This window comes from Pelobates fuscus, chromosome 2 (genome assembly GCF_036172605.1).
Source record: "Pelobates fuscus isolate aPelFus1 chromosome 2, aPelFus1.pri, whole genome shotgun sequence".
Lineage (NCBI taxonomy): Eukaryota > Metazoa > Chordata > Amphibia > Anura > Pelobatidae > Pelobates > Pelobates fuscus.
In genome coordinates, this window is record NC_086318.1 from 50,897,062 (window position 1) to 50,921,717 (window position 24,656).

Here is a 24,656-nt window from a genome sequence, read left to right on the forward strand (position 1 = left end):
CCTTTATTTACTCTACAATTTTGAACTAAAGTCGAGTAAGTCCCTCATGCACTCTCTTACGGCTCCAAACTCTAATAGATGGTGAGGACAGTGGGCATACAGCTGAGCAGATATAAATAAACCGCCTGTAGTTCCTCAACATGACTCCGCAACCATCCATCCACATCCATGATACCAGCCATCCAGCCATACTCGTTACCTCCAGCCATACATCCAGACTTACAATCCCTGGCATCCATCCCCAGCCATTAGTCTTAGTCATCCATAATTGTCCATTAATCCCAGGCAGCCTTCAACACACTTGATCCCCAGTCATTTAACATACCTTCCAAAAAGTCTGTCAAATAGTTGCAAGTTCCATCTACCAGCACCTCCAGCTTAGCATCATTACATTTTTCTTTTCTTTTTTTCTGACACATTATTGCAGCTTGAGTTGTCCATTCCTTTCATGCAGGTGTGAATCCTTGATGGACTTCTTAAAATGGCTACTGACATGCTCAATAATTTAAAGCCGTAACAAGCCAACATCACTCAAATGTATCTTTCTTGATGATGAATAAGTAAAAGTCTAAAATCTAGACAGACCGTATTATTCTTTTGTTTTTATTGGGGGGACAGGAGGTAGTGTTCCTACACCTTACTTACCTCTTTACCACTAAAAATGTTCTAGCAGAAGGAGACTGCCATTGGTTTATTTTCATAAGTGCCTTTTCTGGTCACTGACAGGTGAATCCATTCTGTATTTTGACTGTAAGAAAACTTAGTAATAATGTATCATTGAATTTAGGAGTATATTTTTTTATATATAATTCTATATTTTTTCAATCAAAATCAGCAGAAGGACTTGGATAACAGAAGAATGTTGGATATGATTTTTTCCCCCAGCCTAGACAAACCCCTTAAGGGTTTTCCATCATACTGACCTTTTACTTCTGAAGCTGTGTCCTTAAGGGGTTAATGCTTAATAGGTACATTTTATTTACCTGTAAACAAGTCATGTTTACGTAGTTTGACCATTTTATTAATGATTTTCATTCTTCATATTTTCTAAATGTTGAATAACCTTTTGAAATTTATTTTGTACAAATTGCTTCCTGTCATCCTTTGTGATTAAGGACTTGCAGAACCTTTGGGTAATTATTGAAGCGTATACACCATAAGGTGATTCGTTTTTCAATATTCCTTTTCTGCAAATTGAAGTGTAAGGTTCAGTATGTTCTGTTTAATTTCAAGTCATCTAGAATTATTTCCTGACTTGCCAAGATCTGCATAAAAGATGGATGACATTTCTATAATCTGTTCCCCTGCCTTTCAATTTTTGGGCGGATTTGTTTCAAGATCAAAAATTTAAAGAGAAACTTAGAAACATACTGGAAATTGCTAGTAGTCCCACAAAGAGAGATTTGATTCTTGAAATAAACGTTAACTCGCAAGTTGGAATAAACTTGGAATAACTAAAAATAATTGAAAAACCCTAGTGTAAAGTCAGAGTCCACACTCCTTGCTTTCGGCCATACAATAATATTTATTAAGAGGCTAATCAAACAATACATATAGATTTAAAATAGGCTAGTATATGTTGCTACCAAAACTAGTCATTAATTGAATGGAAAGTAAACTAAATTAACATAGTAAAACACTCATAGACACGTGATACAGTTACCACTCCATTGATCACCAGCTGAGAGTAAGAGAGAGTGTTTATAGTGGGGAGAGGGAATAGAGAGAGAGAGAGAGTGAGGAAGGTGAATTCAAAGAGAGAGAGAATGTGCTGTTCACATGGCCTTTAACAGGTTATGTTATGGACAAAATACTTGAATGGATAAAATGTCTATTTTACTCTGGGCATCTGTGCTCATTCAGTGACTGTTTCCCCTTCAACCCCTCCCCCTCCTTTATTCAGTGACTGCTCACTTCCCCCCGCTTCCCATCGAGCAAAGTCCTTGTGTAACAAAATGGAGATTCACTGTGTCAGAGGAACTTCTTACCTTTCTAACCCTTCCCCCTCTAACCCTTCCCCCGCCTCCTTTGTTTAGTAACTGCTCTCTCTCAAGAACTTGCCACATGTAATAAAATGGTGCTGGGATACAAAGGAATGTCATGTGATGATGCTGGGGTCACGCCCAGTGGGATGGTATCAGGAAAGACCCCTTAGACCAGGGGTAGGCAACCTACGGCACTAGTGCCATGCACGGCACTCAAGGCGTCTTTGCACGGCACTCAAGGCTGCTAGAGCCAAACAGGCTCTGGCCTATCAGGAGCCCCAGTGAAACTTCAGATATCTGCTAATACGAAAAGGACAATCCTCAATTTATGCATTGCAGCACATAGAGTAAGTGATCTCAGGTCCCTTCCTCCTAGCACTTGTGAATGGAAATCCACACTGTGGTAGAGCAGCCCACAGCGGATATTGCAGCTCCTGCCCTTCACCTGGACCTGGCCAGCCTGGTCTCCACTGGAACCTAAGGAAGCCACCCATACTGCTAGATATACATAGAAATGCACAATAACCCTCCCCTCATACAAATAATACGAGCAGCCCACAAACAAACATACACACAAACCGCACAAACGTAACCTGCTAACAATCCACATACATGCACACAACCCCACATGCAGCCTCTCACATGCAATACCCCACACATACACACACTACCAAACACACAATGTGACACATCCATCCACACACACAATTCCACAAGCAGCCCCAATACACAGCCCACATTCATATGTATCATACACGATACCACAAACTACTCCTGAACATATACAATATAATAGCTCATATCCGCACAAATACAAATATACAAAGCAATTACAGTATAAATAACATAAGCAAAATACTGCAGCATACAAACCTCAATTTTAAAAAATAGGACCGGCACGCTACGGAACATCACAATCCTATATCGGCACAGTGCTGCTAAAAGGTTGCCTACCCCTGCCTTAGACTGTTAACCAATTGTAGAATGTATACTTTGTGTTATCTATGACTATGCATATGACGTATTTCTGGCTTATAAGGGGCTCCCACCCCTCGGAATAAACACATTCCAGAAGTCTTTCATGAACCTGAAACATGTGTCTGGTGTGAATTACTTAGAGGAAGCGTGCACACAATTAAATAACCAATTTGGACAGGAGCAGATAGCCAAATAATCAAACACTTGATTTGATCTCTAACAGTTAGCCCTTCCTTCTGCTGGACACACCTCCCTCAGTCAATCCCTTAGGATGTAACAGAACCAGAGTGCCTCCTGGGGTAAGTGGGATTGCATTGGAAGGGGATGGAGGAGGAGTTTATCAACATCCTAACTGGTTTTGCCTGGTGAAAGGCCATGTGCTTCACAGATGATAGAGGGTAGAATGGGATTGAATCCCTGTATTAGAACACAATAACACTTCATTGGCATACAGTTTGGCTGTTAATCAGTCCCCCCACTTATTACAATTCTGATCATAAAAATTAGGCCCATTGTGGATCTCCTGACCTCCCCAGTCTTCTTGAATCCTTTCTCACCACCTGGACTCGATGGATACTGTTCAAGTTCGCACTGGGATTTAAAAAAGATAGCATTGATCGATTATTGCTTTCAGCTTCGAAGCAGAGAGTTGCATGAAGTGAGTGGCGGACAAGGGAAAAGCTACATGTAGTGAGTGGTGGACAAGGGAAAAGATTCATGTAGTGAGTGGTGGACAAGGGAAAAGCTGCATGTAGTGGGTGGTGGACAAGGGAAGTGCTGCATGTAGTGGGTGGTGGACAAGGGAAGTGCTGCATGTAGTGGGTGGTGGACAAGGGACGTGCTGCATGTAGTGGGTGGTGGACAAGGGACGTGCTGCATGTAGTGGCTGTTGGACAAGGGGAGGGTAAAGTGCCAGCATAAGGCACGGTGGCCAAAGCCAATGGTTGAGCTCTACACAATTTGAACAGGCTTCTTTTAGCAGTAGAAGAAGCTGATTGTCTGTTGCCAGCGTGCATTGCATACTGACGATGATTGTTATTTTTGCACAGGACTCACATTAGCCAGTCCGGAACAGAGTTATAAGTGATGGGGGTATAGGGAATGTAATTACACCCCTGCACAAAATGACAAATTTCTCCTCACAGGCAGCATTTCTGGAAACACTGCACATACAGAATGCTTGCACCATAACCACTACTAAATGCAGAAGTGGTTATGGTAACCATTTAAAGGTGTAGCGCAGATGTTTTTTAATCATGAATCCCTTTGATAGTGACAGAGCGTGTCTGTCGGTGATTGAAAGGACTGAGAGAATGTCAGGTGTCACACAGCTCCACCATGTGACCTTACAGATTTGTAAGTCTCAGACTGTCCTGTGTAACTTTTGCTATTCCACAATGACTACAACTGCTGTTATTATCTCATGTTTTTGATTGTGTTTAAGACTTGATATTGCTTTTTATTTATATATGTGTGCATATATCGGTACCATGCAAAATGGTATTTATTGAAAGAAGTAGATATATATATATATATATATATATATATATACCGGTATCTACTTCTTTCAATAAATACCGATTTACCAGATCTACCATAACTCTGATTTGAGCATTGATGTCCTAAATACTTCCAAGTCTATGTCTGTTTAACGTATTAACCTCTTCTTTGTCTCTTGGAAGAATAATCCATATATTTTGAAATTCCTTTGCTGTTGTAACTTTTGCCAGTTTTGCTAGAAGCCTGTTCCATGTGTTGGTTCTCCTCAGTTTTGTACTTCATCCCTAGCTGTGCTGCCTCGTACTAATGACCAGTTTGCTTTGCTTTGCTGTTTTTCACACGTTCTCTTCCTATGTTTATCTGCATAAATATAGAAACTAGCAATCTTTAAAAGTAATTAAAAGCACATTTGGGAAGGTACTGTAGATCAATATTTCTAAGAATAATTTGATTAACTCTCGGCTGTTACAGTGCGCATGTTGCACGCATTATTTAACTTCATATATCATTTCCCCTTTAGGTGGATGGCGCTCTCTCCCTTGTGCGTCTTGGAAAAGAACGAAATATCCCTGGCCTGCAGCTTCTCTCTGATGACCTTGTGACGCTGGAGACTATTGTTTACGAGGCAGGCTGTGAAGCATTTCTGACTCTGAAAGACCTGCAGCAGATCAAAGACATTGAAAAATTGAGGTTGCTAATGGCAAATGTGAGCTGATATTGTAGTTTTGTGCAAAAAAACAAAAATGTTAACAGTGTATAGTTGTTTTCAATGTAATATTTCATATCGGAGGATAAAAACCAAATACATGAGGGCAGAAATGTAACAATGGGCACAGGGGAAATGCAGTTTATATATACTGATTGTCACTGTACCTTTCCCAGGTTGTCTAGGGGACAAATGAAATTCGTGTTCCCTATAGCGCAGGTCTCTCCTTTTTGCTTCTTCACATTCCGTTATATAGGGAAGGGAATGTCACGTACATAGATATCTGCCACTTCACCCAGATAGACCACCATAGATTTATCTATAGACCCTGGCTCCCCATCATCTAAGCATGCAATTACAAATGGAGGGATAAAATACAACTCATCTGGCCTTTATGGGCTCTTATATGAAGAATGTGTTCTAGAACTTCACTCTATTATATTCATGTTTCTATATTGTTGTCCCAGCACCACACAGATAAACCTGAACGTGTATTGGACTTTGTTTGGGTGCTGTTTTTCAAAACCATGACATAATCTTCCTGAGTTGTCATAAATCCGATATAGTCATCGGATATTATTATTATTATTTTATTATTTATATAGCGCCAGCAAATTCCGTACCGCTGTACAGTGGGTACAAACATAACTTTTTTTTCCCCTACAAGTTTCCCGCATGTACTATAATGTCTTCTTACTTAAGGAAACATCATTAGCGAGTGACAGTTTAAACTTTAACTTTCTTGGTTTATTAAATGACTACAAATATTAACAGGGCTTAATGTCAGAACAAAACTATATCACTAATTAAAATGTGTAATGCTGTCACAGCCAGATTCTTAAAGTATATTGCTTTGTTTAAGAATCCTAACTGTGTTTCAGATATGATTAAAGATATTTTTTGTCAGCACGTTGAACTCCTAGTTCATCGATTCTTATTAATTTTCACTTTTAATGACTTGAAAAGTCTGGAAAATTGTCTTTATTGAAAGTAATACTTACTGATCAGAACAAACAAATCTAAGTAACTCACCGTTCCGTAGTACTGATTAGGGTGGTGTCAGGGTGCCATAGACTGTTCCACAGGAATCTTTAGAGCATGTGCGTGTGAATCCATTGTGCATGGTACTTGACTGGCCAAACATAGCCTCAGGACCATAATGCACACTGTAGGCTTATAATCTGTTGAGAACCAACATGGGAATATTTTTGTAACCAGTCTTTTGTGTATCATTTCTCTCTTCACCGAGTTCTGTTGCATTGCAAACTAACTTGCTTATTTTTAGGAAAAATAACTCTGTTAAGAAAAACATCACAGTTGACAAATGTTTCCAACCATTTTTTTTTTTTTTTTTTTAAATGTGACCATTTCTTATTGTTTTTCTGACAAAAATACAAAACTTTAAGTGGGGAGTGGAGAGGACAGCAAGAGAAGGAAAGAAGTGAGGTGGTAAAGGGGGGTGGGGGACACCGTATTGTCCACCGTATCATGGCCATAGCAAGTGCTGGCAGTGCAGTGATGTACATCATGGGTACATTTGACACTTTCAATTATACACCTTGTGGGAAACAACAGTAAGTAGTACATTATGGGGTACAGAGTTCTTTATTTGGGCTGTGCCAATCTCCATGTGTCCCAAGTTCTCCAGGCCGCTAAGGTTATCTGATTAGAGGGGGCATATGTTGTTAAAGCAGTGTTCATATATCTTTTGGTTATCCAATTCTGAGAGTACTATCCCTGCAGGTAGGGTACTGTGGGATTTCCAAGCTCGTGCAATTACGTGTTGAGCCATTAGAAGAGTGTGATAAATGATTTTTTGGAAATGTTGAAGTATCTCAGGTGGAATGGACAGGAGTAAGTAAGTGAGTGGGTCATAAGTCAGTTTGATATGTGTGAGTTCTAGTAGAACTGTTCTTATGGCTTCCCAGAAGGATTGGATCCACGGGCATTGCCACCATATGTGTAGTGCGGATCCTTTATGTGAGTTGCATCTCCAGCAGGTCGGGGGGCTAGAGGGAAATAATATATGAAGTCTAACTGGTACCAAGTACCATCGGTATATCTTTTTCATGTGTTGTTCCAAGAGTAAAGCAGATTTGATACGTTTTTGGGGGGGAGACAACTCTGTCTTTCCACTCTCTTGTTGTGTAATCTCATCTTTGAGTTTGTTTCGCATGTGTGGCTTCTCGTAGTGGTGTGTAATCTAAAAGTAACCGGTAGCACATGGAGATTGGCTTACATGATGTGGGTAAACGTTGGTTAATACATATCTTCTCCCAGACAGTGTGGGTGTTCGTGTCCAACCATTTTTTTTTTTTAATGAAATGTTACAGTTTATTTGTCCCATCTAATTTTGTAATTTAACTTTCAGTCTTCTGAAGAACAGTATGTGAAAAACGCCTATCAGTGGATGGTCCCCTTCCTTCACCGATGTGAAGTGCAAACGTCCGGCTCCGCCAATGTACTGCTGAAGGAATTCTTAGTGACGCTGGCAAAAGATGACCTTAAATACCCTTTAAAGATTTTTCAGAATTCCAAACCAGATGTAAGCAGACATTTTTTTTCTGTTTCATTTGCTTGTGACATGGAACCTTAGTAGAAGCGATAAGCATAGCTCCTTGCTATGATACGATCTTGTATTTGTTGCTTATTTTTATTCATGAAATTCAGTTTGTGTTAGTTGCTTACGCAGTGTGTTTTCAGTTCAGTCATTGCATGCAAAACACGGTAAATAAGGCAAAGTTAATGCGAAAGAAGAAATTGTACACGGTTCTAGTAGATGCATCCTTTCACTACTGGTACAATGTCTTATTACCAGGTTCGTGCAAGCGTTCCATCTGTAATATACTGAAATCCTAGGGCAAACTGTGGATGTGTAAATATTTGCTTTAATGAATTGTTGAATATTTCATGCAGTAAGAAATTAGGTTGTTGGTAGCTTTGGCTTCTTAAAAGCTTTGAAGATAATCTTCCTGGTCTGCAGTCTGATAGAAAGTATGATAGAATTCTCTCTTTATTTGTGTGTCGCTTGTACAAAAATGTTTTTTTTTTTTTTTTTACTTTTTGCTTAATAATTCAGTTGCATCAGATTACTTTTTATTTCCTTTACACCAGCGGTAATGTTCTAGTAGTACATTTACTAGTAGATTGCAACAGTTTACATGTAAACGTGTAATGGAAATGCTATTTTATTTGGGTACGTCATTGTATGTAAAGATGGCACCTATACAAACCAGGACGTTTTCACCTGTTGACATCTTGCATGCCATGCGCTCTGACTGTAGAAACTCTGAGAGCTTTCATCCTGTTGTCAGCAACTGGATAAATGTTTCCGCTTTAGGAGTAAAGGTGCTGTAATCGAACGATGTATCTGAATAGATTTAATAAAAATGGCACTCTAAGCCAATTAGTAGTCATAAAAAAAAAGTAAGAAGTATTTCTTCAAGCTCCACCAATGCCATATTTTACACTTTTTCTTATGTTTCCAAAAAAAACAAAAACAAAAAAACAAATAGGTGAATTTCAAAAACTTAAAAACAGGGTAAAAAAAATATTAATGAAATTAAAAAAAATCATGTGACAATGCTGCATTAGAAGAGATGGTTGAAAAGTTCCTGCAAGGGAACAGTTTGTATTTATACACAATCCTAACAGTATGCTCTCGGAATCCTGCAGAACTCAGTGGGATCAACTGTAACAATAGGTTTTTATGATGTTCTAGGTAAGAAAATGTCACTCGTCCCTGTTCATTTGTGTTGAATTGAACAGAGTTGGTACAAAATGTGCAAATGTAGTACACATGTGTGAGACAGTGATCACTGTCTAGTCTGTGCCCCCCCCACCCCCCTTATTTAATGAGCCTTCTGTGCATTAACAGTATAATATGACATGGTCTATGAGGAACCTTTTACTCACCATTTGAGAGGACATAGTGTAATGTTACTGATTTCTCTGTCCATTCTATTGTTCAGCACAGCTCCAGCCTCGAATAATTAAACTCTGACAGAATGTTGAAGTTATAAATTAGGTTGTACGGCAGCTGTTGTTGCAATAAATCATATTTCATGTGAATTATTATAGTTCCAAAGATTAAAAGCTTTTCTGAACTGTTTTAATCTCTGATTAATTATTTGACTCGTTTTGCTCCAAAGCAGAACGTGAATTCAAAAGCGGCTTGGTATAACTCTCTGTTTGCTTCATATTTATTTCTTGTGTTTATGTATTATAATTTGTATTTCTTATTCCTCCAAGTGTCAACCAAAACTTATTCGAAATCAAGACCAGCTGATGATTATCGCATTGGAATGTATTTACACCTGTGAGCGTGACGATCAGCTCTCCTTATGTTATGACATTCTTGAGTGTCTGCCACAGAGAGGTTATGGGTAAGTAGCCAAATTCTGCCTTAGAAACATTCTAATACTTGTAAACCACTTAGTTAGTCCTCTGTGATGTTTTACGAGGTCTGTCTGGAAAAAGTCCAGCCATTGTTAATATAACAAGAATGGTTTGCGCGACATTGATGTAACCTGGCAGCCAAGGAGAGTGGACTGGGATGCGCATGCATGAACAATGACGACTTGACTGTACTAGCCAGTGAGGGGAGCTAGATGCCGTTGAGTGAGCATGTGTACTTTGTGGCCATCGCATTCAAAATGACTGAGCAAGTAGAGAGCAACGAATCTGCACCTAATTTTGCTTTAAGCTTGAGCATTTCTCCGCGGAAACTATTCAGATGATTCAGAAGGCTTTCGGGGACGACGCAATGGCTCAAGCACAAATAAAAATGTAGCACAAACGTTTCAGAAAATTGTCGAGAATCTGTTGAAAGATATGGCATCCTGCGACTTCTGGCTTTTAGCAAAATTAAATCACTGATTTTGTAAGGTGTTGGAAGAGACGCTAAGAGATCTGTGTGAAGTCCCAAGGTGCCTACTTTGAAGGGGACTGAGAGGTCATTGTCTGATATACAATATTTATTGTATCTTGTATCTTAATTTATTAAAATAAATGTATATTTTTCATATTTTTCATATTACATGACTGGATACTTTCAGGACAGACAAGTTCCTCTTGATTTTAACTCAAATATATTTGGAACAGTTTTAGCATAATTCCATGGGTTGACTGAATGTGCACCCCACATAAGGTTAATGGAGTCTAAATAGGTACCAATAAATCACTTCATTTGAATTTTGTGCACAAACTTGTAGCCAATGTTTCTCAAACTACAAATATGTCAAAGCACTACTAGTGTCCAGGAAGTAGAGATTCCAAATATACCAGATGTAGCTCTAGATTAAAGGGATAGGCTTAAGGTTACCTAATCCTGGTCTAGACTTTGTGTTGTATTTGGACATTGGAGAAAGCTAACTGTATCCTGGTTTAGTAATTTGACAGTTTGTGTATCGTTTTTTCTATGCAGGGGTTATCACTGTGTGTGTGTGTGTGTGTGTGTCGGTCGGTGTGTGTGTCGGTGTCAAAACCAACATTCGGATAGGCCTATAAAAAGAGGGCCCACTAATTTAAATTACTTGATAAAGGAAGTGGTGGGTGGGCTGAACCAGACAGTCTCAGCCCAGAGGAAGGGGCAGCCTGTGTATTTGTAGGCTGGAATAACCCCTCCCACACCTACAGGCCCAGGTTTTTATTTGTGGTTGGGGACAATAAGCTGAGTTATGTTAGTGGTGCATAAGTCAGTTGTGGTATTCCGAAAAAGAGGGCAAAAAGTTCATAGTTTAACACTTAAATATGTGTCGACATTAATCAGTACTTTACATTTTATCAGCATTTATAACTATACCTGAAAGAGAATATCTGTTAGTGGGAGATACTGTATAACACCAAGATACTGGCTGACCTATGTTATGCCAAGTAGCGAAATACAGCTTTGATGACCACATCTGTCTTCCTGGCTGACATTAGAACAGCAACAATTTTATTTCACTTCTGTACATATTCCTTTCTTTGGGAAAAAAATAGTAGAGTGGAATCACTCCAGAGTTTTGCTGGAGATGTTACTGTGGAAACAAGAATATTAAAGAAAAAATGAGGTCTCTAACCAAAACTTGTTTTGAGAGACTTTACTGTTTGTGCTGCTCAGAAATGCCATATTAATAATAGCCAGAAATTGTTTTTTTTTATTTTTTAAAACAATCAAATGTTTGCAAACATCCTTTCTTCTTTTCCGTTCCCAGCTCCGAAACGGACATAAGTAAATCTTTGCATGACAAGGTAGATCAGCTGGAACAAATCCTCAGGTAAAATGCATTTTATCATTGTTTTGTATCTGGATATCAGTGCTGTCATGTTCAGTGAGTTAAAACAAAACAAGAAAAATAAAACCTCTATTCTGTATTATCGTCTCATTTTGCAAAACACTCCCTAAATCTTTTCTTTGATATAAGTATTTTATGCTCTTGTTTTACTGTATTAGCATCCAACACTTGATTCCTCTGATGTCCATAAATCCAAAGTTTTTCAGAAACTTTTTTTAAAGGGAAACCATCATGTCAGGTTCATGTTAACAGATAACAGCTCATAACTCATTAAATATATAATTTGTCATAGTAATTATTGATACATGTATTGACTTTGGGAGCTGTTATAATCTCAATTACCTGCTGCCACTTGCTCTAGCACCGTCATTCTCTGAGGATCCTTTGGTGTTACATCATTGTACCATTCACCGTTCAATTCTGCTATGATTTGCTGTGATTCTTCCCCAAGCAGGGCAATCCTTCTTAATGACATCCACATGCACACTTTACTGCCATCACATATGTGACCACCTGCATGTATCAGACATTCTTTAAGGGATAGCAGCACAGTGACAAGGAGCAGGAGAGCTGCCTTTGGGAGGGATCTCTGACTCTTCCTGTATCTTAGTTCTTGGCTTAGAACCTATTTGTAGCTGACATACAGGTCTTATACCAAGGCTGATTAGCAGAGGGGGAAGGTTCATATTTTAAAGATGATTAAATTAAAATCGATACATTCACAATCATTTCAACATTTATCGATAAAATGTAATTTAGGATTTTGGATTTAATGTAAGATTTTTTTACTGGGAATTCTAGAGCCCCAATAGTAATTGGACAAAGAGGGAAGATTTATTTGTAGACGTGTAACGGGGGATGTGGCGAAGGTCAGGGCTGTGCTGAGAAATTTAAGTTGACTTGCTATTAACAATTTATACAGCTAAAATGTAACTTGGAACAAGAACAATGTATCATATGTACAGAGTGATTTCTAAATAAATTTATAGTAGTTTAAAGATACATTACTGCGAGTATTATTGTTGTGGAGCTTTGTTATACAGTGAGTAAATCCCAGGGTGGGCTTGTTCCATGGAATTATATATTTTTTCTTTACTATTGAGTTTGATGAGCTGCTTACCTTAGACGCTGCTCAACTCCGTGTGATCACATGTGTTAGCGCTATATTTATAGCATTGCTAAAAAGCAGCTTCATAAATAACATGCAATATTTTACTGGGTACATGACATTTTTGCTCTATTTGTCATTTTAGCTGTCATCTAGCCTTCAATATCCTTTAGGGTTGACTCACTAAATAATAAATTATGGTGAGTTGAAAAATTGAGCCCAAAATAAAGAATTGTCAATTTAGTTGTTAGTTTCCGAATTGCCTTATTTTGGTAGGACAGATAAAAGGTAATGAAAACCTAGAGGATACAATAAATATACCCTCCTGGTAGACAGAGAGTATGGGATTATGAGAAGGCACAATGGACAAGAAATAAATATAAAATTACCCACTGCAAATGGTAAATATAAAAGCTCACACCCAAATTTGGGAATAGCAAATACAAATACACGAGCGAAACCTAATGCAGCGGCCAGGAGTAGATTGAAGTAAAAATATAAAAAAAAAGAAAGGGGGTTTATCCACTACGCAGTTATATTTGATAGATAAATACTGCTAAAAGTCCAGATAGATGGGGTTAGTCCACGTCCGTATAAAAGAAGATAATATATGTTGCAAAATATAGTAACAGTGATACAGTGTGAGCAACCAGATGTGCCACAGCAGGATGTGCCACTAGATACAAGGGATCCTGCTACACAAACAGACAGGAGACCTCCGATTACGCTGAAATAATATAGTATCAGACTCAACCTGCTGATACATTGTTGCTCACACTGTATCACTGTTACAATATTTTGCAACATATTCTCTTCTTTTATATTTACATCGACTAACCCCACCGATCTGGACTTTTAGTCCATTTGGCTGTAGCAGTATTTATTATCTCGATCAAATATAACTGCTTAGTGGATAAAGCCCCACCCCCCTCCCTCCCATTTTAATTTTGTATTTGCAATTTTCAAAGAACACCATACATAGAACATATATTACACAGTGCGTAGGAAGTCGTATGCACAAATATACTGGTTACATGAGTGCTTATAGTACATTTAACAGACAGAAACATTTATAATGTTAAAATACACATTGGACAATTTTCTTCCTGGTGTGCCCTAGGATTCCCATCTGGTGCACCATTGTCTTCGGTCTAGTATCGGTGTGTACGAATTTCCAATTGTTAACTATCAATAAACCTATCAACTATAAACCTGGAGAGTGTAGGGGGATGGGAGGGTAGGGTGTAGGGGGTTTTGGGTTTGCCTTGAGCCAAATATTTAGTACATATTCAGTGTTCAAAGAGCCGCCTGGTTGTCCACTGGGTTGCTCGTCTACTGGGTTGCTAATGTTCTGGTTCTAGGCCAAAGCCAGGGTGTGTCCTTAGACTATGCATCGTCTCCCCTAGGCTATGTCAGGTGGGGGTGGGTACAGGAAGCGCACACTTCCAAGTTAAGTCGCCTCCGTTTGAGGTCAACGTTGCTGTACGCTCAGGACTAAGCACCTGTTTTCTTATATAGGGTCCACTTCCCGGTATGATTGGTGGGGTAGCGCTCCATGTGACACTGTTATCACTCACTCATTGGTCTCAGTTCTCAACCCCTGAGGATTTTTTGTGGTTGTCCCATAAGGACCATGCTTCCTCCCTGAACCTACCATTTTTATTGATTCATTTTCTTTCTTTCTTTTTTTAATTTAAAAAAAATATTTTTACTTCAACCTACTCCTGGTCGCTGCATTAGGTTTCCCTTGTGTAATTTTATTTTGGTAGGTATTACAAAGCAAGTTATGGTTTGTGTTTACACCAAATTGAGTCAGAATTTTGCAGATAAAGTTCCATATATTACATTTCAGCAACATACTAGATTAAGACATTTAAAGGAACACTATAGTGACCTAAATTACTTTAACTAAATAAAGCAGTTTTAGTGTATAAATCATCAGCAGGGGATAGGGAAATCTTAATTAAAGAGAACTTGCAATAAAGAAAGCCTAAATAGGGCTCTCTTTACAGGAAGTGTTTATGGAAGGCTGTGCAAGTCACATGCAGGGAGGTGTGACTAGGGTTCATAAACAAAGGGATTTAACTCCTGAATGGCAGAGGATTGAGCAGTGAGGCTGCAGGGGCATGTTCTATACACCAAAACTGCTTCATTAAGCTAAAGTTGTTCAGGTGACTATAGTGTCCCTTTAAACAAAATGTAAATTGCTTTGCTTTAAGTTTCTAAAGTTTATTTACTCATTTTTTTTTCATCCTAAATAATGGTTAATAATATTTAGTAAAATATATGAGACCTTCGGATCTACCTGGATATTAATGTACTGTTAATGTATATTTCCTGTTTAAACACTTTTAAGGTTATTCAATTAAACAAGGAACCGGCAAGAACTGAACCAGGAATTGTATTTTTTGTTTTAGGAAAAGTAGCCTAGATGGGGATTTTTTTTTTTACCAATTAGACTATTTTGCCCAAAATGTAAAATTGCCAACAATTCTTAAGTTTAGCAGCTATCCCTAAGACATTATTAAAGGAGTTTCAGCTGACTGTTCTAAGCTCACCAGCAGCACTCCTGCCTAGTGGATCTCTCAGGCTTTCGTTTAGAAGATTTTAAGAAAACAGACATGGAGGGGGCAGAAGGAGATAGCGCTGGAGAGGAGACTTAGGGGACCTCCTGGCACCATAACAACTTCATTTTAATTAAGTTGTTATTGTGCCCAAGCGTTTCCTTTAATAAGAGATTTCATCTAACATAATTAATTTAACATATTGTTAGTAAGTAACAGCATCTTGTTATTGTAGTGAATAGACCACATTGTATTGAGTCTTTCTGTGGCTCCAAAAAAATCTTGGATTCAAAAGCAGTAGTTCATGTGCAATTGAACTAAATTATGTATTTTGAGGGTTTGTTGTTTTCCACACGTCAGACTATTTGTAATCTTTAGATCCAAAGACATTTTCTGTAATGCAACAGACAAGCATCAAAAGTTTTACGAATAATTTTTAGACGCCTAGAAACTTAAACACGAACAATAAATTGGAAAGAAATGGGCATCACTGCTCTGTTTATTGTCGCTGCCGGCTTGTTATTTGCAAAAGAAATATTTTAGCATTGCTGCTTTTGATTTAGCGATAAACTCTGCCAGGCATAGCCGTATCAAATCATAAATATCCCTGTTATATAAACTCCATGGCAAGGCCCAAAGAGAACTTTACCTGATGCAAATAGATGTATGATAGGAGTTTGAATAGCAACTCCGAAAAATGCACGTTTTTCTTGTTTTGAATTAAAAGATAGCAGAGCAGCCTTGTATTAAAATGCGCAAAGAGAGCACTGTCATAGTCCCGACAGATAAAATCACAAACACATTTTAAGTTTTCTCTGCATTGGAGTGGAATGTTAAACCTTTTTTTGTTTAACTCCGTTTATTGAGTTAAGCTGCAAATTATATTGCAATATTCTAGCCATTAAATCTTTAGTTCGCTCACATTGTAGACTCATTTGCAGCTTTTCAGAAAAAAAACATAATTTGAAGTCAGCATTTGCCAGCATCCTTTTTTTTTTTTTCCTGCTGAGTTCAATATTTAATCAATAGAAAGATGCCGAGTTGAACAGGACTTGGAAGCAACATTGAAAGCTGCCAAGAATTTCTAAAGTAGTTATAGTGAAACTTTGGACTTGGTTGCTTAAGGAAATAAAGGTGCAGGAATAAATCTACAGGTGGATGGAAATGAAGGGAATTTTGAGAAGCAAGTGACAGGCTTTTCTGTAGAGAGGTAGGGGCGAGCTGTAGGTGGGGTTGAGAGGGGGATATACCGGTAGATCATTTTTTTTTGGCAGAGTAACACATTTTGGCAAACATTCTATCTCCCTAAAACTTAATGGTGCATATACATACAAATGTATTAAATAGGGACACCAACAGTTGTAAAATATTGTACACTAGTTAGATAAAAAAAATGCATGGATTTTAAAGTTCAGATTGGAAGTGTACCTTAATAGCCTGCAGAATTCTATGACCAAACTACTTGCTGAACTCTTCAGTGTAAGGTAATTTCACTTGCATAACTTGACCTCTGGCATCTGCGTACAGACCAGGCTAATAACGAAATTGTGAATTGTTTTATATTTTGGATGTATTTGCAAATTTTAGGCCTGGATCATTGTTATGGACCTATTCGTTGAGTTGAAAAGGACTGAGGGTGAACTGTTGGAAATGTAATATGTATTTTTATATCTTTATGATAAGAAAATTATGTGTTGAGTTGAATAGTGCCCATTTTTACTTGATTTTGCCCACCATAACTTTGCATTCTTGACTTAATATTTATGTATTATTTTATTGTCAGTGTGTCTGAGATCCTGGAGAAGCATGGACTTCAGAAACCGATATCCTTTGTGAAGGACACGCAGTCCAGTCCTGAAGAGGCAAGGAAGCTAATTGTCCGGCTTACGAGGCATACTGGCAGAAAGTAAATGTCAATAATTTTTTTTAACAATATTTTTTTTATCTAACAAAAAATCCTGTGTGATTTAACTGAATTAAATTTCATTAATGCATAATATCTCCTAAATATGGTGCTGGAAGTGTAAGTTACTGACACTTGCAATTAAATGCGATGTTCCGTTTGTGAAGACGAAACAATCTAATTTTCTTTGGCTGTTCTGCTGAAGTAGCATATCAAGCATTTTCAAGGAAAATGATTGGAATGCAGTTTCGGGTGTAACGAGCATCTTTGAGCTCTTGAGGCTCTCCTTTTCCCCTGCCAAAATATAATTAAAGAAAGCAACACAGGAAAATAATTATTAGGGGCTCCAATGAATGTCTCCCATGGCCGTTAATCAAAATTGTATTGGTTCGTTGAATCATTTTTAGTGATTGAAGATATAGTTATGGCTGGTTAGCTCAGATTTTCAACAACAACAAAATAAAAAAGGAAAAGTGCAATTATTTATTCAAACAAGGTTCCGTCATGCATCCTAAATACAAAATGTAGCACAGAACAGCACACAGAAAATAAACATGTGACTGAAACTCCAAATAAAAAACAACAACTACTGTTTCAGTAAAAGATGAGGGCAATCAAAAAATGTAAAGCACAATAGAAATTTCAAATATGTCTCATTTTAACTTTAGTATGTTCATTATTTTAATTTTTTTTTTGTCAAAGGTTTTCTTTGTTTTTAACATAGAAAGAACTGACTGCAGGTTTGGATACTTAAATACAATTGAAAGGTGTAGACACCATATGCGTAATGATACAATAGCATGAGCAGTAGCGGTCGATATTCACTTTAGAGAGAGTTCAGAGAAGGGCTACTAAACTGGTTCATGGATTGCAGGGTAAAACTTACCAGGAAAGGTTAAAGGATCTTAACATGTATAGCTTGTAGGAAAGACGAGACAGGAGGGATATGATAGAAACATTTAAATACATCAAGGGAGTCAACACAGTAAAGGAGGAGACTATATTTAAAAGAAGAAGAACTACCACAACAAGAGGACATAGTCTTAAATTAGAGGGGCAAAGGTTTAAAAATAATATCAGGAAGTATTACTTTACTGAGAGGGTAGTGGATGCATGGAATAGCCTTCCATCTGAAGTGGTAGAGGTTAACACAGTGAAGGAGTTTAAGCATGCGTGGGATAGGCATGAGGCTATCCTAACTATAAGATAAGGCCAGGGACTAATGAAAGTATTTAGAAAATTGGGCAGACTAGATGCGCTGAATGGTTATTATCTGCCGTCACATTCTATGTTTCTATGTTTCACATGTTTGATCATTCTGAGATATACAGTAATTTCCTATGCATAACCAGAGCATGAATCCTGCGATGAGGAAGCAGAAAAAAACAGAAAAGGGGAGGGAAAGGGGTACAGAAAATAAATCAGGAGGGATAGGGGAAGAGCTAATCTTAACCACAATCTTCTGTGTGTCCATCCACTAGAGTCCGTCTATGGTCATTTGTGTGGGAGTTGTGTCTGTCGCCCAAGTCTGCAGTGTTATCCCTTGGTCATGCTCATATGAGTTTGGGTAACGTCCGACCCCCATTACCCGTACCCAGTCTCCCACAGGGGAGGCTTTCCCTTTGCGGCGTGATCTCGCCAAAAGGCTTGTTGTCTCGCCTATGTGTGCCTCATAATATTCCACTCAACAGCCCCATGCACTTTCAAAAGTTTTGGTTTGCGCTGGACAGCTGAGCGACATTCGCTCCTAGACATAGTAGAGCTGTATTTTTTTGTAGGAGTTGAGGGGCATGTTTTTGTTTTCCAGTTGACCGCTATCAAATTCCTAGGAGCTAGTATGATGATTGCAGTCACCAATTTGTGTTTTTTGTGTAAACACATTGGAAAAGAAGGAGCAAGCAGGTAGTCCTTCTCACCTGCTCGTCCATGATGCCCATGGTCTTGATCAGGTCCCCTACTGTATCCCACAGAGGCTTGATAACTGGGCATTCCCACCATATGTGGGTCATCTTGCCTGTCATCTTTTCGCAGTGCCAACATGTGTCTGGCACCATGGGAAAGATCCTGTGAAGTCTACTGTGTGTGTAATACCACCTATAAACTATACTTTTGTGCTCTTCCACATGTGAATAGCACTGCGGTATACCCCTGAGAGCAGTAATGGAGGCTAACCAGTCTGGTTCCGTTTGCGTCAGTTTGTTTTCTAATACCCATGACTTAAAGAATGGTAGAGGCACCTCCGGCGCGACACCCATCAGTGTTTTATAGCAAACGGACAATGCCTTGTGTTTTCCGGGGGATCTCCAGCAGCACAATAATTGGATGTGTGCGGATTTAGTATTGTGGGTGGTATCTCCTGGCTGTGTATGTGTGGAAATGATGCATTCCATTTATAAGTATTGGAAAATAAATGAGTTGGGTAATTTGTAAGCTGTAAGAAATAATATTGAGAATTTTCCTGGTGTTGTCAGACCCCTGGTGCCCTTTAACGAAGCCAGATTGGTCGGGGTGGATGACTCTCTCTAGAATTGCCGACAACCGGCCAGCCATGAGCTTTGCATAGTGTTTCACATCTGTGTTTTGAAGTACTGGCCAACTTGGGCAGTGATATGGGGCAACAGTTGGGACAAGAGGTCGGCGACTTGCTGAGCTTGGGCAGCGTGGATATGTGTGCCATCAACATATTTCTCGGTATGGCTCCCCTGCTGTAGCAGCTGTTAAACGGGTCCGTGAGCCAGGGGGAGAGATTTCTACATAAGTGCTATAATATGCGTTAGAGTAGCTGTCAGGTCCCAGGGCTTTATGAGTCGGAAGGCTTTTAATAGCTTCCTCCACTGCCTGCCTTTTAAAGGTTTTGGGTAATGTAGCCAGTGTCTAGTAATGCCTTTATAGTTTCTACCGATGGCTGGGTTACTTTTGGGTCGTCTTTTAGATTGTAGAGAGACCCATAATATGAGGCAAATTCCTCTACAATAGCTTGGGGATTTAGGATCTTGGGAAGAGGAATGTAGGTGTGCGTCTTTCTGACTTTCAATTGTATTGCTAGTTGGGCACCCGTTCTGTTGCCATGCGCAAAGAATTTGTGTTTGCATTTTTGGAGCATATACATCGTTTTGGAGAGGTCTAATTCTTTGAGTTTAGCTTGCAGGGCTCTTATGTTGTGTAGCGGGTGAGGGGTTGTGCTTATTTCCATATGTCAGGACCGAGAGTTCCTGTATTGTATCTGTATATAGTTTGGTCCTTAGCTTTTTTGTAGCTAGCTGCTTTTATAAGGATCCTCCTAATAACTGGCTTGTGAGCCTGCCATACCATTCCAGAATAATGGGGGCATGGTCTGACCACATTATTGATCCTAAGGTCACATTCTGTCTCTTGGGCATAAAGGTTGTGCGTGTTAGAAACCTGTCTATCCGTGTGTATGTATTGTGTACCATGGAGTGGTACGTAAAGTCAGTTGCAGTGGGGTGTAGTACACGCCATGCGTCCAGAAAGTCATATTGTAAGAGCGTGTGTCTTAGTTGGTGGCGAGAGAGTCTCTCTTCCTTACAGTAGCCATTGCTACCCTGGCTGTGGATGTGGAGTCTAGTGTGGGATGCATTCAAAAATTTGTGTCTCCTCCAAGTATTACCTCCCCAAACTTGTGTATTGTCGTGAGCATTATTTTTGTTTTTAACATACCAAGCCCCCTATTTAAAAAGAAAAAGAAAAAACAAAAAAAAACAACAAGCTTTAAAATGTACATTTATTCTAGGGCAGTCTCCTCGCTGCAACTGTTCCCCCTCTGATCAAGTTATTAATTCTGGTGACTTTTATACACTCAGATCCTTGTCATAAAAAAACATTGGGGCACATGGTGCATGCGTGGCAACTGCTGTACTCCACCACCCTAATGTCATAAAGAAGCATTGAAACCAATGCATGATGACCCTTGACTTGCAGACTTTATAAAATTGATGGTTTTGAGAGGGAGTAACTCTAGTTGTGTTTTAGGTCAAATTAAACTGCATTACTGCTGAGTGGTTTAGTGCTTTGAGTGTTCCTTTAAATAGCAAGAAAGCAAATCAACTATAAAGAAGATGGGAATTATACATTCTGAAAAATATATATCAAATATAATCTTAAATATATGTTCACACATTTAATCTACATTTTCACATTAAGAAGTTTGTAATTAGGAGCAAAACCGTGAGCTTGTGAGGTTTTTTTTAATATTTTTTTTATAATACAAAACTGCTTTTTTGGAAACCCAAGCATTCCTCTATATGTATCTTTGGGTCCATCTGAAAGAATGTAACTTTAAAATGAAAGGATAGGAACAGCGCCGTGGACATTTTTGTAGATAAAACTGAAATAATGGTTAGATTTGAGCAGGTAATTACCGTTTCCAATCAATACTCTAATCTACAACAACAATATGCCTTAAATATATAGTAGATCTTGAAGCAACTCTTAAACTAGGCTGAAAAACAATAAATGGAAGAAAGCAGCTTTTAATCACAAAATGTACTGAAAAGATAATAAATACAGAGTCTGAATGCTAATAGATGCCATTTTTATGGAAGGATATAAAACTTTATACAACTTTCAAAGCATTACTGGTTATAGTTGTGTAATAATAATGCTAAACGGTTTACAATTGGTTTCTATGAGGCACTATGGATTTGCCAATATCTTCAATATAATAAGTCCTCTTCATGGAATAGAGAATTTTAGCTAGATTCCATGAGAACATGGTACATATATTCTTGTGATGGATCTAATTAGGGAAGGTAGAAACCTTTCTATTATTTAGCCAAAATTGTGAGTGAATTAGCTCTTTAAAGATCAGATTGAGGGACCTGGTTACTCATTCATCACAATAAGGGATGAGGCTAGTCAACCTTTAGAGTGATAGCTATGCTATTTATATAATCAAAGTGATAGGTCTGGCTATTCATCTATAAGAGTAATGGTCCTCGCTATCCAACTATCAGAGAGATTGCACTGGCTGTCCTATAATCCAAGTATTGGCCCCAGCTATCAGAGTTATATCCCTGGTGATCCAGCTATCAGTGATGTCCCTGGCAATCCAACTATCAGAGTGATGGCCCTGGTGATCCAACTATGACAGTGATGTCCCTGGTGATCCAGCTATCAGTGATGTCCCTGGCAATCCAACTATCAGAGTGATGGCCCTGGCGATCCAACTATCAGAGTGATGGCCCTGGCGATCCAACTATCAGAGTGATGGCCCTGGCGATCCAACTATCAGAGTGATGGCCCTGGCGATCCAACTATCAGAGTGATGGCCCTGGCGATCCAACTATCAGAGTGATGGCCCTGGCGATCCAACTATCAGAGTGATGGCCCTGGCGATCCAACTATCAGAGTGATGGCCCTGGCGATCCAACTATCAGAGTGATGGCCCTGGCGATCCAACTATCAGAGTGATGGCCCTGGCGATCCAACTATCAGAGTGATGGCCCTGGCGATCCAACTATCAGAGTGATGGCCCTGGCGATCCAACTATCAGAGTGATGGCCCTGGCGATCCAACTATCAGAGTGATGGCCCTGGCGATCCAACTATCAGAGTGATGGCCCTGGCGATCCAACTATCAGAGTGATGGCCCTGGCGATCCAACTATCAGAGTGATGGCCCTGGCGATCCAACTATCAGAGTGATGGCCCTGGCGATCCAACTATCAGAGTGATGGCCCTGGCGATCCAACTATCAGAGTGATGGCCCTGGCGATCCAACTATCAGAGTGATGGCCCTGGCGATCCAACTATCAGAGTGATGGCCCTGGCGATCCAACTATCAGAGTGATGGCCCTGGCGATCCAACTATCAGAGTGATGGCCCTGGCGATCCAACTATCAGAGTGATGGCCCTGGCGATCCAACTATCAGAGTGATGGCCCTGGCGATCCAACTATCAGAGTGATGGCCCTGGCGATCCAACTATCAGAGTGATGGCCCTGGCGATCCAACTATCAGAGTGATGACCCTGACGATCCAACTATCAGAGTGATGACCCTGGCGATCCAACTATCAGAGTGATGGCCCTGGCGATCCAACTATCAGAGTGTTGTCCATGGCGATCCAGCTATCAGAGTGATGGCCCTGGCGATCCAACAATCAGAGTGATGTCCCTGGTGATCGAACTATCAGAGTGATGGCCCTGGATATTCAAACAGACAAGGGAGGAACCAGGTTTTTCAACTATGAAATTGAAGTGTCTGGCTATTCTAACATTAGTGCGTTTGTTGGCCTGGGTAAGGTCCATCATTCCAATGGCTGTTTACTATTGTTACACAAATAAAGAGTTACAAGTTTAATTTAAGGTTGATGTTGGGAATCTTTGTAGCCATCAAAATTATACCTTAGAAATAAAAATAGTGGCTGTGGTTCTGTTACTTGCAGTGTCCTTTTAACCTTTTATTTTATATCAGTACCTTTGGTTTAAAATTACACAACAGCGTTCTATTAAAGCGTATGAGAGCAAATAGGCAAATAAAAGTTTATACAAATGGTGCTCATCCTTTTCTCTCTCATTAGTTTATTATGAATTTTAACGTACGTGTAAAGTAGTTAACCTCTGAATGCTAACAATAATGTCACGTTTCTCTGAGCACACCTGCGGCATCACCTGAGGGCAGATAAACTGTACTTAAGGTATACCTATAGTGGAGGCAAGTATGGTTTTTACTTACTCACCTCATTGAAAACTGAAATAACCTTTACTGAGGTGAAGGGATGAGGTACTGTTACCTCTCTGGAAGTGACAGCCCATCTTCAAATAAGAGTATCACTGTATACGAGGCTCATGTGTAACATATATGTTACATATATGCCATTTGAGATTTGTGACAGCCAGCCATGTTTTTCGCACCGTAAATTTTCAGCAGTGTGATTTTGATGGTTATTGATATCTGTTTGTTATCATTTCTTTTGAACTTTTGTTTGAAGTGTTGTTGACCTGTACTAAGCGTGAATTAGTGTTTGTGGCATTGGTTCTTTTATCATGTTTCCAGGTTGCCGAGATTTTATCCCAGGTCATGGGAGTACACGTGTCTAAGCTCTGCACACAGAGGTAATACGTATAACACAATGCTGAAAGATCCTGATGAAGTGTAGTGATCCTGAACTCATTGGGGTCACAGGAGCAATGTGTATGGAAGCAGAGAACGGGGGTGGGGGGGGCTGAGAAATGTGACTATCGTCAAGAGATCCTTCTCTTTGTCGGTACTTGCAGTAATAATTTATATGTGGAGTCTGATTCTGTAAGTCATTGTGGCATTTGGGGAATGAGAACTTGAACAAAATTCTATTACACACAATGCTTTAATTCCGTGAAGATAGGCTACTGTGTGCTTGGTGGATGAGGGGGAATTTTCAAGAATTCTATTCTTTCAAAAATGCACTAGAACAGGGGTCTAATGAAATTTATAGAAATAAAACGCATATATGAAATGATTTTCTCCCTAATATTAATCTGTTTGTTTATCGACTGTATATGACTGGTATATATTTCTCTTGCTATTTATCGACCTGTCAATCTTTCTTGTATTGCTGAGTGTGTCTGTGTGATCTAATAAAGCCATCTTTCTCTTCTATACAATCAATTTTAGATGTTTCTTTCACCGTTTCTCTGT

At 39.1% G+C, this 24,656-nt stretch overlaps 1 protein-coding gene across 1 annotated transcript in view; it reads left to right on the forward strand.

Annotated features, from left to right (window-relative positions):
- NBAS (NBAS subunit of NRZ tethering complex) overlaps positions 1 to 24,656 on the forward strand; it is a 676,063-nt gene that overhangs the window by 156,201 nt on the left and 495,206 nt on the right. Inside the window, exons 24-28 of the mRNA XM_063442147.1 lie at positions 4,984 to 5,169; positions 7,541 to 7,714; positions 9,421 to 9,554; positions 11,367 to 11,429; positions 16,903 to 17,025. Coding sequence (XP_063298217.1) covers positions 4,984 to 5,169; positions 7,541 to 7,714; positions 9,421 to 9,554; positions 11,367 to 11,429; positions 16,903 to 17,025 — 680 coding nt within the window. The remainder of the gene's footprint in view (positions 1 to 4,983; positions 5,170 to 7,540; positions 7,715 to 9,420; positions 9,555 to 11,366; positions 11,430 to 16,902; positions 17,026 to 24,656) is intronic.